The sequence below is a fragment of the Protopterus annectens genome, chromosome 16.part0 (assembly GCF_019279795.1).
Source record: "Protopterus annectens isolate FY-2018-M chromosome 16.part0, PAN1.0, whole genome shotgun sequence".
Taxonomy (NCBI): Eukaryota; Metazoa; Chordata; order Ceratodontiformes; family Protopteridae; genus Protopterus; species Protopterus annectens.
Genome location: NC_056750.1, coordinates 325847466 through 325870422, shown reverse-complemented (window position 1 = coordinate 325870422; position 22957 = coordinate 325847466). Strand labels below are relative to the sequence as shown.

The 22957-nt window shown below is 38.7% G+C and overlaps 1 protein-coding gene across 1 annotated transcript in view; it reads left to right on the top strand.

The window, feature by feature from the left end:
• LOC122790305 (centrosome-associated protein 350-like) overlaps positions 1 to 22957 on the top strand; it is a 400823-nt gene that overhangs the window by 289537 nt on the left and 88329 nt on the right. Inside the window, exon 9 of the mRNA XM_044057821.1 lies at positions 4154 to 4294. Within this exon, the coding sequence (XP_043913756.1) occupies positions 4154 to 4294 (141 nt within the window). The remainder of the gene's footprint in view (positions 1 to 4153; positions 4295 to 22957) is intronic.

Sequence of the window (22957 nt, the reverse complement as noted above, 5' to 3'; positions counted from 1 at the left end):
GTTGAAAATCGTTTTTGCGAACAGCCAGTTGGGTCAACCAAAAAGCAGATTCCTGCTTGTTGAATGTCACGGAAGTCGAAACTCAGCAAATCGAACAGCAGATTTGCTGAGTTTCGAACTCTGATATCGAAAATACAATGTAATACAGGGGGGCTGCACCCCCCACCCCCTACTTTAATATTCTAACTGTGAGGTTGCACTACAGTGGGGAAAGGGTCCATTTCCTGATCCCCACTATAGTGCACTCTGCACCCAAAATGCCGAATCTGCAATGAGCGAATGTCAATGTGCATTCACTCATTGCATATTTGATGCATTTTTTTGCCTATCCGGAAACTTGAAGACTTACTTCTGCACAACTGTAGTTTGACAATTCGACTTTCAACCTTTCAAAGGTAATCCATTTGCACTCTATGTTTTTAATATAGTTCACTACTCTTTCTTTTTTTATATTTATCTGTAAGACCATTCAGATTGAAAGACATTATAGAAAGTATCATTTTCTTATATAGTTATTATTACCACCTTTAATGTATAACTGCTTTTTTGTTAAATGTCTAGTTCCAACGTTTATGTTACATGCATATACTGTTTGGCAGGTTAGTCTTTTATACAGCTGTTTCTTGTCATATCCATTTGCACCTATGCCACATCTTACATACCTTTTTGTTTTTTTTGAAAGCTCTCAAACACAAAAACAACCCCACCCCCCTAAAACCTATTAACTTAATAACAGCACACAAAACTATGTACATCTTCATATATTGAAGTTTTTGCTTCCTAATAAGAACAAAAGTTCTAATTTGATAGCCTCTTCTATTAGTAAGTGCTGTTTGGTTTTGTCCATCTTTATAGCTCTCCTGAGAAAACATTTGAATGCTTTCAGTAAACACGTTCTTCAAGTCATTCCCCTTTATCAAATTGTCTTCTAGTGACATGCAAACCAGACACAAAAATGCTAAGGGTACCTTGTCTACCAGGAAAAAAGCCTTATAATATTCAATATTCTTTTTCATTTACATGCTTTGTAATAAACTTGTTAATGGATAATGCATATGGTCTTAACCCAGTCATTTCCCTATGCAAGCATGGGAAAAAGTACACTGATTTTTCTTTTGTCACACTCTCTTAACCAGACCTTTCCTCTCTCTTCCCCACCTGTTTATATTAGTATCCCTATTGCATTTCAAAAAAAAGAGAAAACTTTACTTCAGGTCTAATTGGTTTTGTATTATCTTGACTGTTTTTAGAGAACATTATGTCCTAGCCAATTTCTCTTTTCTTTTTTTTTTCCTTTTCCGTCAACCAATCTCCTTCCACCAGACTGTCTCCAATTTTTCTTTATCAGATTGTCTCCATGAAGACATGAAGACAAGCTGCAGAATTCCTACTTAGTATACATGCATTTGCTAGAAAAAAAGACTCATAATATTCAATATTCTTTTTCACTTATTTGCTCTGTCTTAAAACTAATCAGTCTAAGGTCCTTAATCCAGTCATTTCCCCATACAAGTATGAAAAAAAATCACATTCATTTTAACTTTATCATGCCTTTTTAACCAGGCTGTTTTTCTCAACATTGCATTGCCTATATTTCTCAAAACTGTACAAGAAGAGAGAAGAGGGGAGAAACAGAAAAAAACACGACCTGTTTACAGTCCCCATTACACTTAAAAACAAAATACAAAGAAAACCATGCACCCACAAATACAGGACTATTAAGAAAAGAAAGGGTTTTCTTTGCTTACAGTTAGCTTCCTCCTCTCTCTTCCCCTCCCGAAAGATTTTTCCGAACATTAATGACATGAGGTAGGGCACATACTTTAGAGTCCCCCACAAATCCAACAAATTTTGAAAACATCCAATATTTTCAGATTTTCTTGTTCTATTTCACATATATAATTATTGCATTGTAATCCCACATTAAGTTACTGGTTTTATTACTGATCTTCTCCATTGCCCACATCCTGTCTCTGCTGCATTTCCAATGTACTCTTGATTCTTCTAGTCAAATCCCATGCTCCCTTCCTTCTCTCCAACATTTTCTGTTCAAATACTGGAAAAAGTTTCACAGGTACAGTCTCTCTGTGGTCTTTATTAGCAGAGGGACAAGAAGCAGAATCTCTTGTTCCACAGCTCACTTTTTGTTGGACAAACTTTTGTATTTCCTCCTTAGCATGCACTTCATCAAAAATGTATTTTGTCCCTTCTGGCAAGAATAACTTAGACAGCTGGATACATCAGTTTAAATCTCTCACCTGTGTCTCAATATTCTCTGAATAGTGGAATGAATTTACTTCTCTCTTGCCTGGTGTACAATGAATAAACATTCTCCACAAACACTCTGCTGTCTCCCACTTTGAGCATTTTGTCCTTCTACCACAGTTTTGTCAGAATCAACTTCTTCTGCTAGTAGGATTTCATCTTTACTATTAAAGGTCTACGTTGCTTTCTTATAGCTAGGTTTGGAGTATACACACAATGTGCCCTTTCAATTAACAACTCCGGCTGTGGAATACCAGTCCAGTTGCTTATTTGTGCTTTTATAAAATTAATGCCTTCTGTTCCTTCCAGCTTCTCTGGTATAGCTGATAATCTGAGGTGTACCCTACATATTCTGTCCTCTAATTCTATTAATTTTTGAAACATCTCTTCCTGAGCAATCTCATATTGCCAGTCTTTTCTTCATTTCAACCTCTGATTTTGGCAGCTCTACAATCTTATCTAAATATCTGTTTAAAACTGTTTCCATTTTTTCCAGTCTTTTGTTGTTTGTGTTGATATACTCCATCAGTGTTTTGTTTGTTTTAACCAGGTCTGTATGCAGTTGTCTTATATCTTCCTATAGGTTATTGGAAGTCATGTCTGAACATTGCATTGCTTTTTGCTGAATAGCTGCAGAACTTTCCCCAGTAAGTGTTTTTCCCCATTATTTGTAGCTGATTTTTTCCAGGTTTCTGTATTTCTTTATTCCTTGGACCCAGGCAAAGCACTCACTAGCCAGTCACTAAAATTTACCCATAAACACAAGTCTACTGGCCTTCTCTGCTGAGTTTCTGTTTTCACACTGGGAGAGCTAGAAACAAGCTGTTAACTCTGTGTGCAGCCATCTTGGAACTGAATGCTTTGTTTCCTAGACAAATCCTTTAACCAGACAGTGCTTTGGGGCAATTAGGAATTTGGGCTAGGCTCCTTAATGGTCTCCTGGACTGCATGCCTATGAATCTATGAGACTAAGGTAATGGATAGAGGATTCCCCATAAGTCTGTATGGCATGCAGAATTTCCCAGTCCTTTTACCTCTTATTTTGGACTTGGACAGAGTGTAACTGCTTGGGATAGTGTGCTGCCACCAAGTTGTCATGTGTTTTGAAATATCTCTGTAAACATACAGCAACAGAACAGGTTTCTCTTAGTTTGCTGGTACATAAGTAAATCTGAAAGTTCTTATATATAACTCTGAACAAGATTCCTGAATGAAAGTGAGTAGTAACCATGAAAAAAGGATCAAGTTGGTGAACTGTTGTATGATTTGCTGAATTGACAATTATACATCTTCAACAATTATACATCTTCAAGCTTATCAGTAACTTGTGATTTAGTGTTTTTCATCTCAGGATTTTAAAGTGGACATTTACCTTAAATTATAACCACAGTTAGTAAGTTGTCACTTCATGTTTAATCATCATCATCATTTAATGTGCTCCTTTTTTTGAGAAATTATGTGAACTATGTTTAGTGAAATATTCTACATAAATTAATTGAGTAAATAAACTGCAAAATGTTTGTACAACATGCAGAACAAATTATTCAGTACTGTAGTGTTTTACATTTTAATGCATATACAGCAGGCATGCAGATAAGTTATAAGGTTGTGTAACTCTAAGTAGATAAAGCTTGTAACATACTATAACATAGGACTGTAATTGAATGCTAGTCACAGAATGTACTGGTATTATTTTGGATATCAAATTATGATTTTTTGTGAAACATTAATAATGGAGGTTATTACATCCCATGTAAAATCCCAAAAAACAATGTACACATCTTTCTCACAGTGCCCATTATATTATGATGTATATGATCTTGTCCTTATATTTACTTATTTCCAAGGTATGCAACACTTCTCTAACTGTTCTTAATATTTCTTTCAGGTCATATTTGACTTGGCACTTGATCTCCTTCAAGATGTATTCAAAGTATCTGAAAAAGTGCCTGTTTTTCCTTGGGTGAAAGAAACAATGACCACTTTCAACTCCTGTGATATAAACAATAAAGACATCAGTGAAGTAAAGGTAAACACATGCAGAGTTGTATACTTAAGTTCACTATCAAAGTATTCAGAACAGATTAAACACATTGTTTTTGTATTCTGTTAACCCTTAGGTTTAGTGTGAGATCAGGTTCCATTATGCATACTCAAACTGTAATAATATGTGGATTAGTTCTTTCTTTTATTCATTCCTTTTATCTGCCCATTAAGGTATAATCATTTCTTTTTCATTAGGTACAATAAGACACGTCTTTTCAAAGAGCCCAGTTGAATTCAGGGAGTGAACTGCTTAAGAATAGAGAGAATAATTTGCGAAGGATCAATACTTCAAACAAGAAATTGCTTTTCTTACTCAGTTTGTGCAGGAAATTTCATTTGTGTTAGATATTTTCATAGCTGGTACAAGAGAACAGGTATTCACCCATATAATTAGAACAATGTATTCAAATGAAAAACTGCTTAGAAGTAAAAGTTATGTACTTACCATAATGCTAGACCCTTGTTGGCCCTTTCCATCCATCTCAACTATTGGGGTTGTCCACCTTGAGGTGGATCTGAGCCTGTAACACTTTCAGAGTTGCTCCAGTGCTCAAACACTCCCTCTTCCATAATGCTAAGTGTTAATATTTATCTTCAGATTGACTTCACTCCTAATAGTAGATGGGAATTCCCATGGAAGAAGGAAACTCTAGGAAGATAGGTCAACAGAAAGGCTTTAGCTCAGGTCCATCATAATCCTCCAGGAACAAAATATAAAAGAGTCATGTTATTTGGAAGGGGATGGAGGGAGGATTGTTGACATGGATGGGGACAATAAGGATCTTGCACTATGGTAAGTGCATAACTTTCATATCCTATGTTGTCCCCTCTGTTTATCTCAACTGTTGGGACAGATTTCCTAGCTACCATGATTCCTGGGTGGCATCATGACAAAGGTACCTCTGAGACTGCAGGAACCGAAAGCTGCTCAGGATATGGAAATAAGATCCAGTTTGACAAAAGTGTACATTGTAGAACATGCTGCTGCACAGTCATCATCCACTGATGAGTGATTAAGGCAGCAGAAGCAGAAACAGATCTAGTGGAATGTGCTATTGGTTTGGTTGATAAAGAAAAGCCCTTTAAATTGTAGACAAATGTACTGCAGTCTGATAGTCATCTAGACAAGTTGATGTTAGAAACTTTGGACCCCAATTTGTCTTTGGAAAAGGACACAAACAGCTGATCATGTTTACATAAAGGTTTTGTACAACGTAAATCAAATCTCATTAGTTCTTTCATTTTCTCTGAAATTCCTTGGAGTTTCCCAGAGAAGTGCCACCATATATTGGCTGGTACACAGAACATGGCATAGCCCTCAACCTCTGACTACCAGAATCAAGATCAAAGCCAAAAGAACAAAGGTCCCAATTCAGGAGCATTTTTTAAATTTTCACAGCATTGACTTAGAAAGTTTGCAGTGTATGATTGCAAGAATTAACATGCATTTACTAAAGCAAAAGAAAACTGGAATTCCAGTTGTTATTATTTGTTTATTGTATTGCCCTACTATGTTTCATAACATCAAGCTCAGGATGGACAGAGCAAAGGTTTAATCCAAAATTAGGGATATCCCTGGAAAATAAAGTCACTTGATGGGTATCAGTACAAGGGTGCTGAAACCATAGACCCAGGGGGAGGGAGCACCCCTCCACACTTTTACAGGTCTGACCATGGTGGCAGTGTCTTCTTTAAGGAGGACCCATGCATCAGTCTGTGCATTTGTTCCTGCCTCCCCTCCCAATTTTAAAATACAGGTACAGCTTTTAATGAGTTTTCTGCTCTATATGTTGTTGCTGCCAGGTAAGGGTTTGGTGTTTATGCTGGGGATTAGTTTGCTTACATATGTTGCTGGTCATTTCAGTGTGTGTGTGTATAAAATGCCCCATGTAGGTATACCTGGTGGTTAGTGTTGCTCAGACTCAAACCCCGTACCTTAGGTACAAGAGCCTAAATTCTCTACCCATACCACCACTTGTGATTCAAGGAGTTGAGTCCTTAACTTTCAACTGTCCAGACTGTCCATAATATTTGGTTCATATTTTTAGTCTGTTCCTCTTAAAAATTGTGGTTTTCTGGCAAATCAGTGAGAACTGAATTCACTAAATAATGACAGCCCTTTAAGTTTCAGTCTTCCTATCTTTCAGGAAACATATGGTAACATAAAACACTTTATTCTAGCAACTTTCTAAGATTATACAAGCAATGCTTAAAATGTCTCCTTGGTTTTTGGCCTTTGCCCCTCCCCCCAATAAATTTTGGCTTTTTCCAGATTTCTTGTGCTGCAAAGTTGAGAGTCAAGTGAATTTTACAAGGAGCTGAGTGCTTCAAAGGGAAGTTTAGTGTTGATTATTCCCATTCTGTCTGCATTGTTAGTAGCACAACAGGTAGTATACTTGCTTTTGATTCAGAAGGCTGTGAGTTTTACTCCCACAGTATGGAGATGGATTGCTGATACTGTACTGTGTTTTACTTTAAAGGGAGTGGATGCTGCAGTCCTGTGAATGCCCTCCTTTGGAGGAGTTATCTAGTAACTATGAACCTGTAATCAGTTTGCCATCCATTCCCTATTGCAATATTACTAACTTATTATTTTTTTTTAATGTAACATAAGCAATTCTTCAAGGGCAACAGGCACTATTTGTCGATGAAACAATTAAATATAAAGTTGTTTGCTAGCAGCAACCACTTCATTAGTTACAGATCCCTTTAATGTGAAACTATTTTGATGACTTTTACTTCTGCAAAGATTGTGCATAAATACTGATATTGGTGGATTGTAATGACAGAAGTTTGAGTAGACTTTTATGATGGAAATGTTCTGAATTGGACAGTTTTGTCATTATTGGTTCACAAGTTTTGTTTCATTGCTTACTGGAAAAATGTTCAAAACAATAAATTTAAAACACGCTCTAAGAAGTGTGCTGTATTATACAAAGAATATCATTTAATACAATCAGGAAAGTGAATCAAAGAATGTATACATGTATGCATGGCCCGAAAAATGTGTAAAGAGGCTATGGTTTGAAAATGTCCCAGAGGTAAGCTTAGTCCTCCACTTGCCAGATGCAGAATGAATGTGGGTTTTCATGCCATTTCAATGAATGTGAGTTTCAAGGGCAGAGAAGTTTACTGCTCATGCTAAGCCTGTTTTCATTACAAGACTGTTTTGTTTATTTAGCAAATGGCTGTCACTGTTTGTGCAATTTTATTTCAATATCTATAATCATTGTAGAAGTAAATAAGAAAACAGTATGCATGCTGACAGGTTTAAACAGTGTTTATGGCAACTGAGGAGAAATAGCCAAGTAATGGAACACTGGAGTGGCTGGGGAGGGGGCTGCTGTTGGAGCGGTAGGAGGTTGCTGCAGGAGGGCTGCTCTGGAGGGGTCCAGTCTATTACCCTGCCTTTGTCCCAAACAGTAACTGGTGCCAGAATAATGAATTGAAACTAAACTCCAAAAAATATATTATCGTATCCTTTGGGATGTCATCTACTACAGGGAACTGCCAAAAGGATACAAGTCCTAAACAACAGGTCTTGCATGGACCACCTCAAAGATTTATCACTATACTCAGTATCCTGCAGAGTGCTTAGAGGTGACCTGTGTCTAGCATACAAGGCATCATTTGACTTAGTACTGCAGGACCTACTGAACATCAACAAGTCAAACTATTCCAGAACAGACTATCCATTCAAGTAAAACAAAGATTATCCCTATCCATATTCAAATGCAACTTGGATCTAAGGATAAGTAATAGAAAATGTACTGCAGGATTGCCTCTCATGCCACTAATGGATAGAGGCAGTTCCTAAATGCTGTATCCCTTACATGGGCCCCCTCAAATTATCTATGGTATGGTTACAGTTATTCTCACTAGGGCTAATGTGCAATTATCAGTGATGGAATAGGCAATACCAGTCAGGAAATGTTAATTTCAGCACCCAAAGGGAACTTGGCTAAGCTTAAAATGTCCTCCAAGTGAGCCTATGTTGTGGTAGTAAATAGTTTTTAAAAAATTGCCCTTTTTAGATCACAAAGTGCCCCTCTCGCCCTCCGCCCCCCCCAACCCCCCCCCCCCCCCAGCCTTCAGCAGCTTCCAGCACCTCTGTATCAGTAACTATCTTTTTTGGATGGGAGGGTGAGGAGCCTGATTGTGTGTGAAAGTGCTGGACATTTACAAGATCAGTGGAGAGTTATTTTTGATATGGCTTGTGTTGGGCATCATGTATGTGTCTTATAGAAACACATTGAAATGCATTACTGTTGGTTATTATGTCTTTCAGTTCTTTCACTATGTCAACAAAAGTATACATAGAAGTTGGCAGTCTTTTTTAGGTGGACAGACTGTATGTGAAAGCAAAGAGCATTATGTGCTTGTTAAATGAACAGTAGTACAGCACATTTAGTGAGGAGTCAGTGCATGTGTTTGAGAGCAGCAATTTGAAGTACCTTAATGTGGCCATTATATTTGCTAAATGTCTAGACTTCTTCACAACCACTAGTGATCCATTTTTTCAAAAGTGGCACTTTCCACTAAGACAATGTATGTGTAAAAAAAAAAAAAACTAATGATTGCAGTACTTTAGAAACATAGCAATGAGATAACCCATGCTGTGGCATTCATAGTGTTACCTCATTATTATAATTTCACAGCAATAATTGTCTTGTAATGTTATACTGCTGAGAGCACTAGTTAGCCAGTGGCCCTCATAGTCATTGGAATATGAGACCCCTGCCTGTATTTTGTATATTTTTTTAGTAATCTGTCAGTAATATTCTGTTTTTGTGTAATTGAACTTGGCGGAATTGGTAATGTCTTTATCTGAGTATGCATATTTTATGCTAATTAGGTCTCAGATTGTCCTTAATTATAAGGCTCTGGGCCAGATTCAATAAAGCCTACACTAAGTGTACACTGTTCTGAGTGAACAGACAACAAAGACATAATGCACACCCTCTTCCTCCTAATTTTAGTTTTCCTACTGGTATTCTTGCAGCTTTAAATACTGACAGGATTCATAAAGGTTACCGCAAACTGTAGACTACATGTACACTTAGTGTAATCTTTCTGAGTGACTAGAAAGCACAAAAATATGATAAGGATTTTATTGAATACATATTGTGTACACTTAGTATACATTTAGTGTAGACTTTATTGAACCTGGCCCTGTGTCCCTCATTCTGTCATCTAGAAGTTGAAAGTTCTGTCCTAGTGTGTTACCATGGTATATACACAATAATATTGAGATTGTTAAAAAAATAAACAGACACAAAATAATATGCAAGTACAGAGAAGTGTTGAACATTGCTCCATCACATTTCTGCATTACTTGCAACTATATTTATGTTTCTTCCACATTTCTCATCTGGTCCTTCACCTTATATTCTTTCTTTTGTTTTTTGGCACATTCAGTTGCTGCCTGATTTTTTTCTACTTCTGGTTTAATTTCCATTCCTTCTTGATGTCGATACGCTTCTGTAAAATTAAGCAGAGAAGTCATCTTAGATTTATTCTCCTCATGTTTCAAAACTTTCACTACATTTGGATCTTGTGAGGTCAGTAGATATGTGTGGACTCCCACAATTGCAGATCTATACATGTAATCAATTTCAAGGAGGACCATCCCTCCTTCAGAACAGGGAATACATAATCTTGGTATACACTTATTTTTATAAATCATTTGGTGAGCATGAAGCATCCTTCTTGTTTTAATATCTAATCTATCCAACACTTTTTGGGGCCAGTCAGTCACTCCAAAACTGCATGTTAGGACAGGAAGAGCAAATTGATTATAACTTATATCTTGTTCCTAGATGTCATTGCTGTTCTCAGGATTAATTTACATATTCTAAAGTATTCCTTACTGAGTTTTATTCACATTTGTTCATGTTTTATTGCTGATCCTTCATCAATGCCCAAGTATTTATACACTCCTTCTTGCTCAAGTTCTTTTACATTACATTCTTGTCCCAAACTGATGTTTTCCTGGTGCTGCAGTTTTCCTGCTTTAAATGTTGCTTTTGCACATTTATCAAGATCAAATGACATTCTAATATCATCTGAAAAAGTTTTGACAACCTGCAGCTGTGTTTTCATTTCCTATTCTGATGAGCTATACAGTTTTAAATCATCAACAAAGAGAAGATGAGAAGTAATTAGACTTTGTTGTTTTCTAGGAGCTAAATTGTAGCCATGGCCTAAGCTGTTAAGTAAACAGCTTAATGGTTAAATGGCAAGGCAGAATAGCAGTGGTGACATAGAGTCACCCTGGAATATCCCCCTTTGAATTTTTATCCCTGGGATAATGATCTGTCCCTTATCCATGGCTTAATTGCAAAGTGGTCTGCCATTGTTTCATGGTTACTGTAATGTAGTCAATCAGTGTAGGGTGTATCTTATACATTATTAAGCACTCTTTTATCCATGAATGTGGGATACCATCAAATGCTTTTTTGTAGTCCATCCATGCCATAATTAAAGTCTTCCCCTTTTTACAGTTGTCTACTATAACTTTGAAGAATTCAAGTGAAATACTAAATGAAAAGGTACCAATAACCAAATATTCACTTCAGTTGCTGCTCCAGTACCAGTAAAGGACACCCAGTCTATCAGATTCAACCCTTTAATATCCAATAAAATGTACAAGCTTAAAGGATTTAGTACTTTCATTTCTAACACGCCAGAAACGTCTTAAGTTTCTGGTGTGTTAGAAATTAAAGCTCTAAATCCTATAAGTTTGTATATTTTGTTGGATATTAAAGTGCTGAATTTGATAGACTGGGTGTCCTTTATTGGTACTGGAGCATCAACTGAAGTGAATATTTGGTTATTGCTGTCTCCACTATAATTTTATTTAACAACAAATGATCCTTTGTTCCATATGACTTTCTTTTATTGCCCTTTTGTTCTACTGCCATAATTGAGTTTTCTTCTAAAGGACTATAAGCTCTCTCGGCGTCAATTCCTGTGTATAATTTATACAACGTCAGAAGGAAAGTTATTGGTCTATAATTTTTAGGGTAGCTTGTAGGTTCACTCTTAAGTAAGAGCATTGTTTTGCCTGTTGTTAGCGAATGTTGTTTCTGTTTGGGGTGCACATATAAATAGTTCTTACTCATGGCTAAATCCTCATGCAAATATGTTGATACTTTTAACCAAAAGTTAGGTACAGCACTTTGTTTCAGTCTTTCTGGCTGTTACTTCATCCCATTTCATATCCTGTACCTTTAAACTTCTTATTCTTTCTTTTACTTCTTCTATCCATTTAGCATCTTTATGTTCCACAGGATCTTCCAAAATGTATCTACTTCCTCTTTTTTGGCTGTCTTTCATTTCCTTTTACCTTATTTCTCAATTCTCTTTAAAACATTTTTGGGTCATCAATAAATTCCTTATGTTGTACTTTTCCCTTATATGTATCCGTGTGTCTTCTAAGTTTTTCCACCTGTGCTGAAATTTTTAGTTTATCTGTGATAGTGCATGATAGATCCTGGTCTGTTCTAATACTGTGCATTGCTTTAATCACATCTATCTTTCATAGTATTTTTGTTGATCTATTCCTTCTATAATCTTCTAACAATGACACTTCTTGTCTTAATTGCTTTATAGTTTTCTCTATTCGATACTTTCATGTTGGTATTCTATTTCTCCCCTTCCTTTGCCTCACTACCCTGTGCTCTTGTGGTAGAACTTTATCAGTTATTAATTTAGCAGCACAATAGTATATCCTGTTTACTTCTGTTATATCACATGGATCTCATGGAAAGTCCTAATTACTGCATTCATTTGTTTTATCAGACTTCTGAATTTCTGGGTTTTATTGACCTTCTGCAGTCTATTTCTCTCTTTGATCTTAATATAGCTATCCAGGTCCATTAAATCAAGCAACTCTTCTCTTAGCTCATTTTCTTCCAAACTGAAGGCACATCCCTTGTGTTCCATTTTCTGCGGGCATTCTATAGAAAATTCTATAGCATCTTCCTGTGGCACATTCTCAATTTTATCCTGTGTCATCTGTTGCTCTGTCATTTGGAAACTCACTGTCCTATCACTCTTCAACATTGACTGCATCAGAGTTTCCACAGTTTCCTGTTCCTTCCCTTGCTGTCTAGCTTCAAGTGAACGTTTATACTGGTTTCCTGTGGAAGGCTCCAAAATATCTTGATATAGCACCTGACCAGTTGCTTCCTGTTCCACTGGTTTCCCCTTAATTTGGATATCCATTGCTCTATCCTGTTGTGGTGCTTCCTGCATTTGATTTTCTACACTGAAACTTTCTCTTTGCAACTGCTCCATAACCTCAATTTCTCTTTCTTTGACTTCTCCATTACTAATCTCTTTTTCTACTTTTCCTCTTAGTCTTCATATTTTTGTATTGTAAAGTTTTCCATATCTGGATTCATTCGCCTGTATTTCTCTTCAAATATCTTTGGTGCTGCTCTTTTTGTATTGGTTAGTTTTGCTTTCTCCTTTGCATAAATATTACACCATATTAAATCTTTTTTCCTTTCCCATGTCCATATTTCTTCTCCACATGTCTCCTGATCTTTTTACTTTTCCTTATTCTGGGGACTAACTCCATCATGATGTGATGTAGTCTGTTAGACCTTCTACATTCAATCCTTCACTTTGCAGGCACTCCATAACTTCAACTTCTATTTCTTTAACTTCTGCTTTACTAATCTTCTTTTCCACATTACATCTTTGTGATATTAATTTTTTATTGTGAAATTTTCTATATCTGGATGCCTTTGTCTGTATGTCTCTTCAAATATCTTTGAGACTGCCTTCTCTATATTAGTTAACTTAGCTTTCTCCTTTGCATAAATATTGCACCATATCAAATCTCTCTTTCTTTCCCATGTCCATATTTCTTTTTTACATTTTTCAAATATCTCTAGGGTTTGTTTATATTTCCGCACTTCCTCAGATGCTTCTTTTTCCAAACAGATCAAAGTTTCTTGATCTATATACTGTTTTTCAAAAATCTGTTGTATTAATGAACGCAAATTTTTATTTGAAGCTTCTGACAGTTTTTCCTGCGGAAGTATTTTTCTTTCCTCTAATTTCTCCTTAATCGTTTTGTATATCTTGTGTGGAAATTCTGGGCTTTTTACATAATAGTAACAATACATTATTTTTCTTATCCTCAATAGTCCACTCTGTCATCTTTATGGCTCTTCTTTGGCCAGTCAGTTTTTGTGGACTGCTACTTCCTTCTACAACAGGGGGGGCATCCTCCCCCTGGGCCTGGCCTGGTCCCATTGTAGGAATGTTTCCATATTTTGAGGATTCTACACTGTCATTTTTTCCAGTCCTGGCACCAGTGCGCTTACCAGGATTGGGCACTTTTTTATCCTGGGTCTTGTGCACCCAGCTATCTTTTTTTTGTTTGTTTTTGACATACTTCTGTCCATTATATATGCTATATAAATACGGTCTATATATCAGTATTGGTAAGATTCTGTGAAAAACAGGGTCCACCTCGCGAAGGTACTCACCAAGACTTGAGAATGAATTCAATTTCAGCACTACTACTATCCTTTGCTTGCTGACTTTTCATCTCTCCATTAGGTCTTAAGACATTGTAGATGTCTGTTTAGGTCAGGTGTCAAGAAAGCAAGATTTTATTTGGCAATGTTTGAAATGCAGCGTGTGGAAACACCAGGAAATGCTGGTAATCTAGATGGAGAAGCTGCCTTCCTTTTATTATTGCTGTCTGAGCTTATTTTCACAGGAATGTAAACATTTTAAAAGTCATACAAGGTTACTTGTTAATTTTTGTTTTGTTGTAGTGTGTGCCATTTAAATGATAAAGCTGGATCTAGGTATATGCCTAGCTATTTGAAATTGTCTTGCAGACCTAGTTGAGTCATCTTGGGGATTTGCTTCAGTCTTTTGTGTATGTTTTATTAACAGATATTTTGTTTCTGAGGTGTTCAATACAGGGTGCCTGTTTTGGAACTGTGTAATTATATCTGATATACCCTTTCTTAGCACAGTTGTGATGACAGAGGCACTCGGAGAATTGGACTCAAATTACCATCTTAAAATAGTTAATGTAGTGTTGGTTTTATTGTTGATATACAGTTTGAGAAGGAGATGGTTATTTGTAGAGCACCCCAGTTTTTCAGATGGATATATTGGGAGTCTTGTACTTTACCTGTGAAGGACCTGTCAGTTAAGTAGTAGTTAAACTATAATAAAGAGTTTTCAATAACTCCTGTAGAAGGGAGAACTGTAGACGTGTGGGGGGGGGATAGTTTATTGTGTCAAGGGCCAGATTAAGGTCTGTCAAGACACATCTTGTAACTAGGCTAGAACATTTGTTTGGAGCTACAGAGCTGAACTTGTGTTTCATGTTTGCCTAATGTCATACTGCTCAGGCAAGTAACCATATTTTCTTGTTATTCTGATACTTGCTGCATGATTCTCTCTTACATATTTTGTAGTTTTAGGGCACATATTTGACAAAACTTTTCTGGCTGAGTAGATATTCTTTTTGTACTGAAATCACTAAAAGATGTTTCCATTGTGAGTAAAATATTCTATTAATGATGGAAAAATTGGAGAAAGCTGCTCCAAGTATTAGATACTCTGGCTGTGTAATGTCACGGCAACATTTCTTGTTGGGTTGCAATTTAGCTAACAGTTTCTACATTTTTTTTTTCTTGGTCTTCTTTATAAAAAACATAAGAATGATTTGGTAGAGTCATTCTCCTGCAATTTTTTGTGGTATTGATAATAGTGTTACAGTTTGAGGGGACCTGTGTGTAGCTAGTACAACCAGCTCCATTGGTGTATGGGGATGAAACCCTGACTTTGACCAAGGTAACCCCAATTTGATAAGCACTTCAGATGTCGCTGGAGATGACATTGGCAGAAAAAAGAATGATGATAAGGTAGACCCTGTTCGCCTCTTGTAGGTGAGAGCACTGGGACATGCTTAGGGCAGACAGGTGAAGCATATGCAGTGGGAGTGATACCCCTGCCATGCAGATATCCTGGTGCTGCAGTGTAGGTGGTGGACATTTGAGGGAGGAATTCCTACAGAAATGGGGGAGTTACTCTAATGATACCAATGCATATCCCATCAGGTGATGTAACTCAGCATGTTAATAGGAGGTATGGCTTAACTGGAAGGCTACAGTCTCAGTAGAAATATACTGGCTTCAGATGACATCTAACCTGCTGTAAAAATTAACCCAATCTGGCAGTGATGGAACAAGCTGGTGGATCTGCCATCCAAGAAGACTTGGTCAGAAAAGGATAGCAGATACCCGGGAGAAACTACTAATTATGTTCAGTTGGTACTAGACGGGAATGTGCAAAAAAAAGTGTTGAGCCAATGCAGCATTTTGTGGATTTGTCATGATTATGTTGCTACTATTGTTGCGAATTTTCTTTGTCTTTTTATGCTAAGAATCACAAAGAAGTGATAGATATTGTCTTCTGTAGTTTGTTTATAGGAGGCAAGCCCGCTCAGCAATCCCACCTATATGAGACAAACCCCTACACCCCAAAACTAAATACATGCTAATTCTGAGATTATACCAACACAGAGAATGAAAAAGTGATAAAAATACACCCCTCACCATATTGCTGTGATTATAAGAAGCTGGCATTCTTTCTGTGATGATGTTCTGATCATCATTCAAGGGGTTGTTGACAAACAGTTGGTTTCCATATCAGGGGCTATGAGTCTAGCACTGCAAGGGCATTTTTTTAAAAAAATTAGTTCACTCCCTGGTTTAATTTTAAAAATGCATCTGTGTTGTGTATGCCTTTACTAGAAAGGGCAGAATCAGAAATTGATGCAGTTGCAATCTGTATGCATATTCTCCATAACCTTTTCTCTTTTAGCATATCAGTACTTACCGATTAGCTTCAGTGGAGGAAATGGCAAATGTATGTGCTGCAGATTCCCTTTATAATGTTCTGCGAGCATAGCAGAAATGCATTTTGGAAAAACCACTTTAATATAGATCATAAAGAAATTGCTTTATGGGCTAGATGTAGCAACTACATCAGAAAGATAGGCATAAACTGTTCCATGAAATCTAAACACAAATATACTAATCATGCTATTGGTTAAGAACAAATATGTATAAAATAAAGCATTATTAGAACTCATGCCTGCAAAATAGAGTTACAGTAGGCTTACTATAAGACACACAAACATGACAATCTCCTGCACATAGCATTACTTGTAATATCTCATTTATGTCTGTTACATATTAAATGGTTGAATATGAGGTATGACAGGTGTCTAAAATCTTGGGAAGAAGGGTTTGTGAATAACTAGCATTCATGGTAGTTCTAGTCCATACCACTAAATGTCATATCCCTAACTTTACCTTTATCGTCATAATCACCTTAACATAGCCAGAGTCTGAATTGTCTAATCTGGACAGGTAGTTAATGGCATTGTCTCTGGAAAATATGTATAGACCTGAAATCATGACAGCTGATACTTTCACGTTCAGGTAGCTGAAGTTCAGACAGGTGCTGTGGAATTTGGGTAGGAAAAATAGAGGGACACAGATACTGTCAGTGTGGTCTAGTTATACATCCCAGATGTGAGTAAGAAATATAATTTGCTAAAAAATATGGACAAAGCAAATATAAAATGAGCAGAAGGACATTCATAGCAAGAAAATATAAACATTGTACTAATAATATCACTCTAGGGACAGTCCGAAACAGTATAAGAATAGGTGTACCCCAGCACAGGCATATTATGTACAATGGAGCAGCCAACTAGGTATAGATATGTACAGAAAATCCCATCAAACAAGGGATGAGAATCTACACACTTGTCCCATAGAGATGTAGCATTTATCTGTAACTGCTGGACAAGACATGTAATTTGGATTAGAAACATGGGGAGAGGAGACTCTTCCCTAACATTCCATAACTTAATGGCATAGGGCTTTGGAAGCCCTGTGAACTGACAGGAGATGTTTACAGTAGTAGTATGGGGCCAGAAGGTAATGAGTTTCAAGCGAAGTTCAAAGACGTAATCTGCAGTAGCGTATAAAGGGTAAATGAATTGCACCAAAAGCCATTCAACATGTAAAAGCATATCATGGATGGATGAACACATGCTTGGGAAAGAGGCGATTACTGCTGAGAAGCAGACAATTAAATGAAGCTAAAGAGATCTTACAAAAGTTGTATACTGTAAGAGTATGGACAGGTGGAAGACACTATACTTAAAACAGGGCCACTTCAAGAAGGCTCACACAGAGAAAGGACTTAAGAATAAAAAGACTGTAAAAATGTGTTTAATTAGGAAATATTTAGGCTGAGAATGAAAGAATGAGAATGTGTATATACCAGCTGAGCTAAGGGAACAGTTTCAGAAGCCTCAGAAAAAGATATAAAATGCTGTGCAAAAAGCTACAGTAGAGTAATGCAGTAAATATGTGCAGGATCTGATTTTGGGCCCTCTGCAATGTGGCAGTGCAATGGAGTTTCATTTGTTGCTCTCAGACTGTCTATTTTTTGTCTGTTTTCCCTGTGCATGACAGCATATGCATCTCCTGCCAGGACATACTCCTACATTATCTACCAGACAAGGAGAATATGCCAACTGTTTCTTTTATACCACTCATACATTTTAGCAGGGATGGCCTTTGGTTAACTGGTGCCTTAGGCAAAAGGTCTTCACAGCATCCCTCAACACCACCTGGTGCCCCCATTCTAGTTTGCCTACACCATCCAAATTACTGGAAAAGCACCTCGAGTTGGCCTATGCCTAAGGTCAGCTATGCATTTTGGATCTCAGTCCTTATATTCGCTTTCTCTTTGACTTGAGAAGATTTGAACTTTTTCTGAAAAATCAACCAATAAAATACTTGAGACATTCACCTCAACTGTCACCCCTGTGATGGCATATTGTATGGTATCCACATCACCTCTCACTCATTTAAGCTGTCAGACCATACCTGTAGCCAGCCTTGCCTCAGGAGTGGACCATTGAGTATTCTAATTTTGGTTTTACTGAGGACCAAGAATTTTTCCCCAGCCCTTCCTTGTACAAGGATCGTTGGCCAATATTGAGGATAGTACACTGATTCTACCAGTGACATCAAAAGAACAGGCCAAGGTACTGGGTATGTGCCAACTTTTTGGTGTCTGCTGGAAACATCGTTCACTGGCTTGGAAACATGCTTTCAAAGAACATAGCATAATACCAGTGCTAGTTCTTACATCTGTATCTCCCTGTCTGTGTTAGCACTGGCCCTGGTAAGTTCATTCCCTGCCAACAAAACCAGAATGCCATCAGTTCATCTTTGGCACTTGACCATTGCACACGTGGCTCCCACAGGAGATGTCTGGACTTGGGACTACCTATCCTGGATCTAGGAAGGATCTCTCTATCTCTCTGTCCTGTGAAGAGGAATCAGATTGATTAAAGGCCCTTATTTCTGAAAGGGATAAGAAAGCAAAACTGTACCTACCCAATTATGATAAAATCACCCTTCATTGGAGAAATCCTTAGGCTCATGAAGAAAAATGTGGATTGGCCTGTGACTGCCTTTTCCTGAGAGATGACTGATGAGTATTTGGACAAGGGGGAGGAGGAGGAGAAGAAGGCCAAAGTTATCCAACCCATGAAACTTGTCATTAAGGATGCTATTTTTGCAGCCTGAAAGCATCCTAATGCTACTGCCTCTATTTCTAAGAAGACCTGTACCTGCCAGAGTCCTTTAGGAGAGAACAATAAGATCCTAACTAAGCCTCTTAAAATAAGCTCCCACATGATCTTTTCACTCCCACATTGGCTCTAGATGATAGTCTTTGTTGAAGAGACACCCCGACCCCATGTGCAAAACTGGGAAAAAGGGGTTATGGATGGATAGGTTCTGGAAACCACCATATAGGTTCTGGAGACTATAGCACTTCTACACCTTATTTTTCTAAGGAGTCCAAAGTGCTAGGCGTAGTGGCATACAACAGATATTCTTCGTGTTTCACTGTTGCAGTCAACACATTTGGTTTATCCTGCCAGGGGTAGCCCTCAGTCGGCCCGAATACCAGAGGCTTAGTATTTCTGCATCAGTTTTGGTCACTCCAGGACTGACATCAGGTCATCAGTGGTATAAAATCAGGCAGCCAATGCCATTACATCAGTCTTTCTTGCCGAGAAGCCCGAAGCAAAAGCAGTTCGCAAGAGTGCCGGACGGCTGCTACCTGAGTTTTCATTTCCAAATTGAAGTTGAATTCTTCTTAAGCTAAGTACCCCACTGGGGATCCTTTTTCCTGCTCTAACTGATGTCAGAAAAAGTTAACAATTGTCTCGCCTGTGGAAAGCAAATACCACACTGAGACTTCCATTCTTACTGTGTTACCTGTTTAGGCCCAGACCACGACATCCCTCATTTTCACTTTTGTGCTTTGTTCAATGCCAGTACTATACATCATTGGGCCCTTATTGTAGCTAGATATTTTCGCTCTCAGTCCTTGAATTCTGATATGGCTTTGGTAAGCCATCCGACTACCGATCTTCCAAAAAAACATAAGGATAAAGACAGAGACAGACTGCACAGGTCCAAAACTGCCGATGATGCTTCCGTTAAACTAGTCGTCAGTTCACTGGTCCTCAGTGAGGCGCTTTTGCAGCCCCTGATGCCCGCTTCTGTAGATTTGCAGGCTGCTACCAAGACCCTTTCAGTGTCCGGTATGCCACGAGACTCTTCTTCGACTAAGTATCCTGTGGATGTCTCTAACTTGGATAGGTCTGGAGCCGCTGAGTAGGCACCAGCTTCTGAGGAAGTACTTTGCACTACCGATACTTGACACAAACCGATGACATCTTTTGCGTCTGCAGTGATTTCTAAAACTGCCAGGTTTCTAAGACCCAGGGTACGAACTGTACCCAAAAAAACTGATGACCCAAGCTCAGGCACCTGCTTCCTTGCCTCATTCTCAAATGCTTAAAATGGTGAAAGACCTCATTATGGTTATTAGGGGAAGCCAGGCTACCCCTTCCAAAAGAAAAAGAGACTTGTCCCCAGTAGTTTTATCTGAACAGGAGTCCGATGACTCTCATGCTTCTGAATATGAAGACATGCAACCCCTCTCTGCTTATGAGGATTCTGATGTAGAGGAATCCATTCTTCTGCCTCTCCACCCGAGGATTTTTCTTTTGGTGAAACCCTTCATACTTTAAGGGAACATTTCCAATGAGAATGTCAGGACTACCCTCAGTCTAAAAAGAGACTCATGGAATTCTTATATTTACCACATCACAGACCTTTGGTCATTCCTCCTGTCCTGGATGTTGTTGATGATGTTTTTATAGAATCTAGTTTCACTCCTGACCCTTCCTCCTGCTCCCAGGAAAACTGACAGGTACTACAGAGTCCCTGACTCTCACAAATTCCTTTTCAAAAATCCTACTGCTGACCCAGAGGTCATCTCTCAAAGACCTAAAGGAATAAAAGCAACCTCAGCTAAGAATCCCACCCCCACAGATAGGGATTCCCGAGCTTTAGACAGATCGGGTAAAAAAGTATACACCTCTGCTACTCTTGCTATTAGAGCACTAAATTGTCAGTTCCACATGCATAAATAGCAGCATACCATGGAACTCCTCAAACAAAAAATGTCTTCCTTTCCTGCTTGTGCAGAAAATAAAGAATTACAAGAGCTTATGCATTCTGCAAGCCAAGTTAATAAGCACACCTTGAAATGTGGCTTTGACCCCCTAGAAGCATCTTGCAGAGCAGCAGTCACTGGTTCTGTCCTTAGAAGGCATGCTTGGATTAAGGAACAGACCTTGCCAGACCATGTCAAATCAAAATTATTGGACGCACCATTGAACAAAGACAATTTGTTTGGCACCACGGCAGAAGAGGTCTTAAAAAAGATGGAAGAAAAAGCTAAATCTATGTAGACAGTTAAAGACTTTTTACAAGTCCAGCCTCTGAGGTTCAGTAGGCATTGACCCTCCAAGCACTGGTCCTTTCTGGCCCCCTGCAGGCCAGCTCAGCCCAGCCCAGACCCAGTGGAAGCAGACCCCCCAGACAACAGCCCCAGGGAATGCAGAGATCTAAGCAATGAAGTTCCTCCTCTTCAAAAACAGGGAGTGCTAAGCCACCCCCTTATGGTGAAACTTCACAATGACTTTATACCTCCACCCCTTACCTCTGAGCACCTACTTGTGCCCCTAGGAAGAAAACTCTCCTTCCATGCAGACAACTGGGCCTCTATTACCAACGACCGATGGGTGCTCAACATAGTGTCCAGGGATACAAATTTTATTTCCACACTCTGCCAAACTCAAAAGGGTTCCCAGATCTTCCTCCAAACCAGTGCGCAGAGGTCATAAAGCAAGTCCTTTCCCTGCTCTCCATGAGGGCAATACAGCATGTACCTACAGACCAGATAGGCCAAAGTTTTTATTCCAGACTCTTCCTGGTACCCAGAAAAGAGGGCACCTGGCACCCAATCCTTGATCTATCCATTCTAAACACCTTTCTGGTGATACCAAAATTCAAAATGCTCACTCTCCGGCAGCTTCTTCCTGTGCTTACCAAGGATGCTTGGTTAGCCACCCTAGACCTAAAAGAGGCTTACCTACACATCCCAGTCAGGGAATCTTGCAGGGAATATCTATGTTTCAGGGCAGGATCTATGCACTTTCAGTTATCTGCACTTCCCTTTGCTTATCCACTGCTCCCAGAGTTTTCACAAAGTGCCTGGCTCCAGCCATTGCTTTTTGCAGACAAAGTAATATTCAAATGTACCCCTACTTAGACAACTGCCTGATCCAGGCAGACAGTCAGGAAAAGCTGTTACAGCACCTGACCTTTGTAATGGACCTACTGACCTCCCTGGGGTATACTATCAATGAAAAGAAATAAAAACTAGTACCCACACAAAAAAATTGTATTCCTGGGAGCAAGCCTGGACACAGCATCCCTTATTCCAGAAAAAAAGCCCACCTGACAAACTACTTCTCTCAGCTAGCCACCAAAACCAAGTTGTCTGCAAGGAAAATCCTGCAAGCTCTAGGGTTCATGGCCTCCTGCATTCTACTCATTCCAAATGCCAGACTGCATATGAGGAGACTACAATGGTACCTAAAAAGCCTTTGGTGTCAACACTCTCAAGACCTGGAAAATATCATTCCAATGATACCTTGTCTAAGAAAAGATTTTCTTTGGTGGGCAGCAGCATGCCATCACAACAAGGGACTTCCCTTCTCACAACCCCACACCCTCACCACAGATGCATTAGACTATGACTGGAGTGCACACCTGGATGGCAGGTGCATTCAGGGCCATTGGAGCCCAAAGCAAATACATCTGCACATCAATCAAAAAGAGATGCTAGTTGTTCAGCACACCCTGGCAGGTTTCAGACCCCTACTCTCCCCAGGGCCTCTACTGATCAAAACAGGCAACACCACAGTGATGTGGTACATCAACAAGTAGGGAGGGACTCGCTTTTATCCTCTCTGCAGGCTCGCCATGACCCTTTGGCACACAGCCTCAGCCATGCAACTACACCTGCTAGCACAATTCCTGCCAGCTTCCCTAAACACTCTGGCAGACAATTTAAGCAGAAACCTGCTGGACCCACACGAGTGGCAGCTAGACCACAGAACCTTCACCCTTGTAAACCAGAA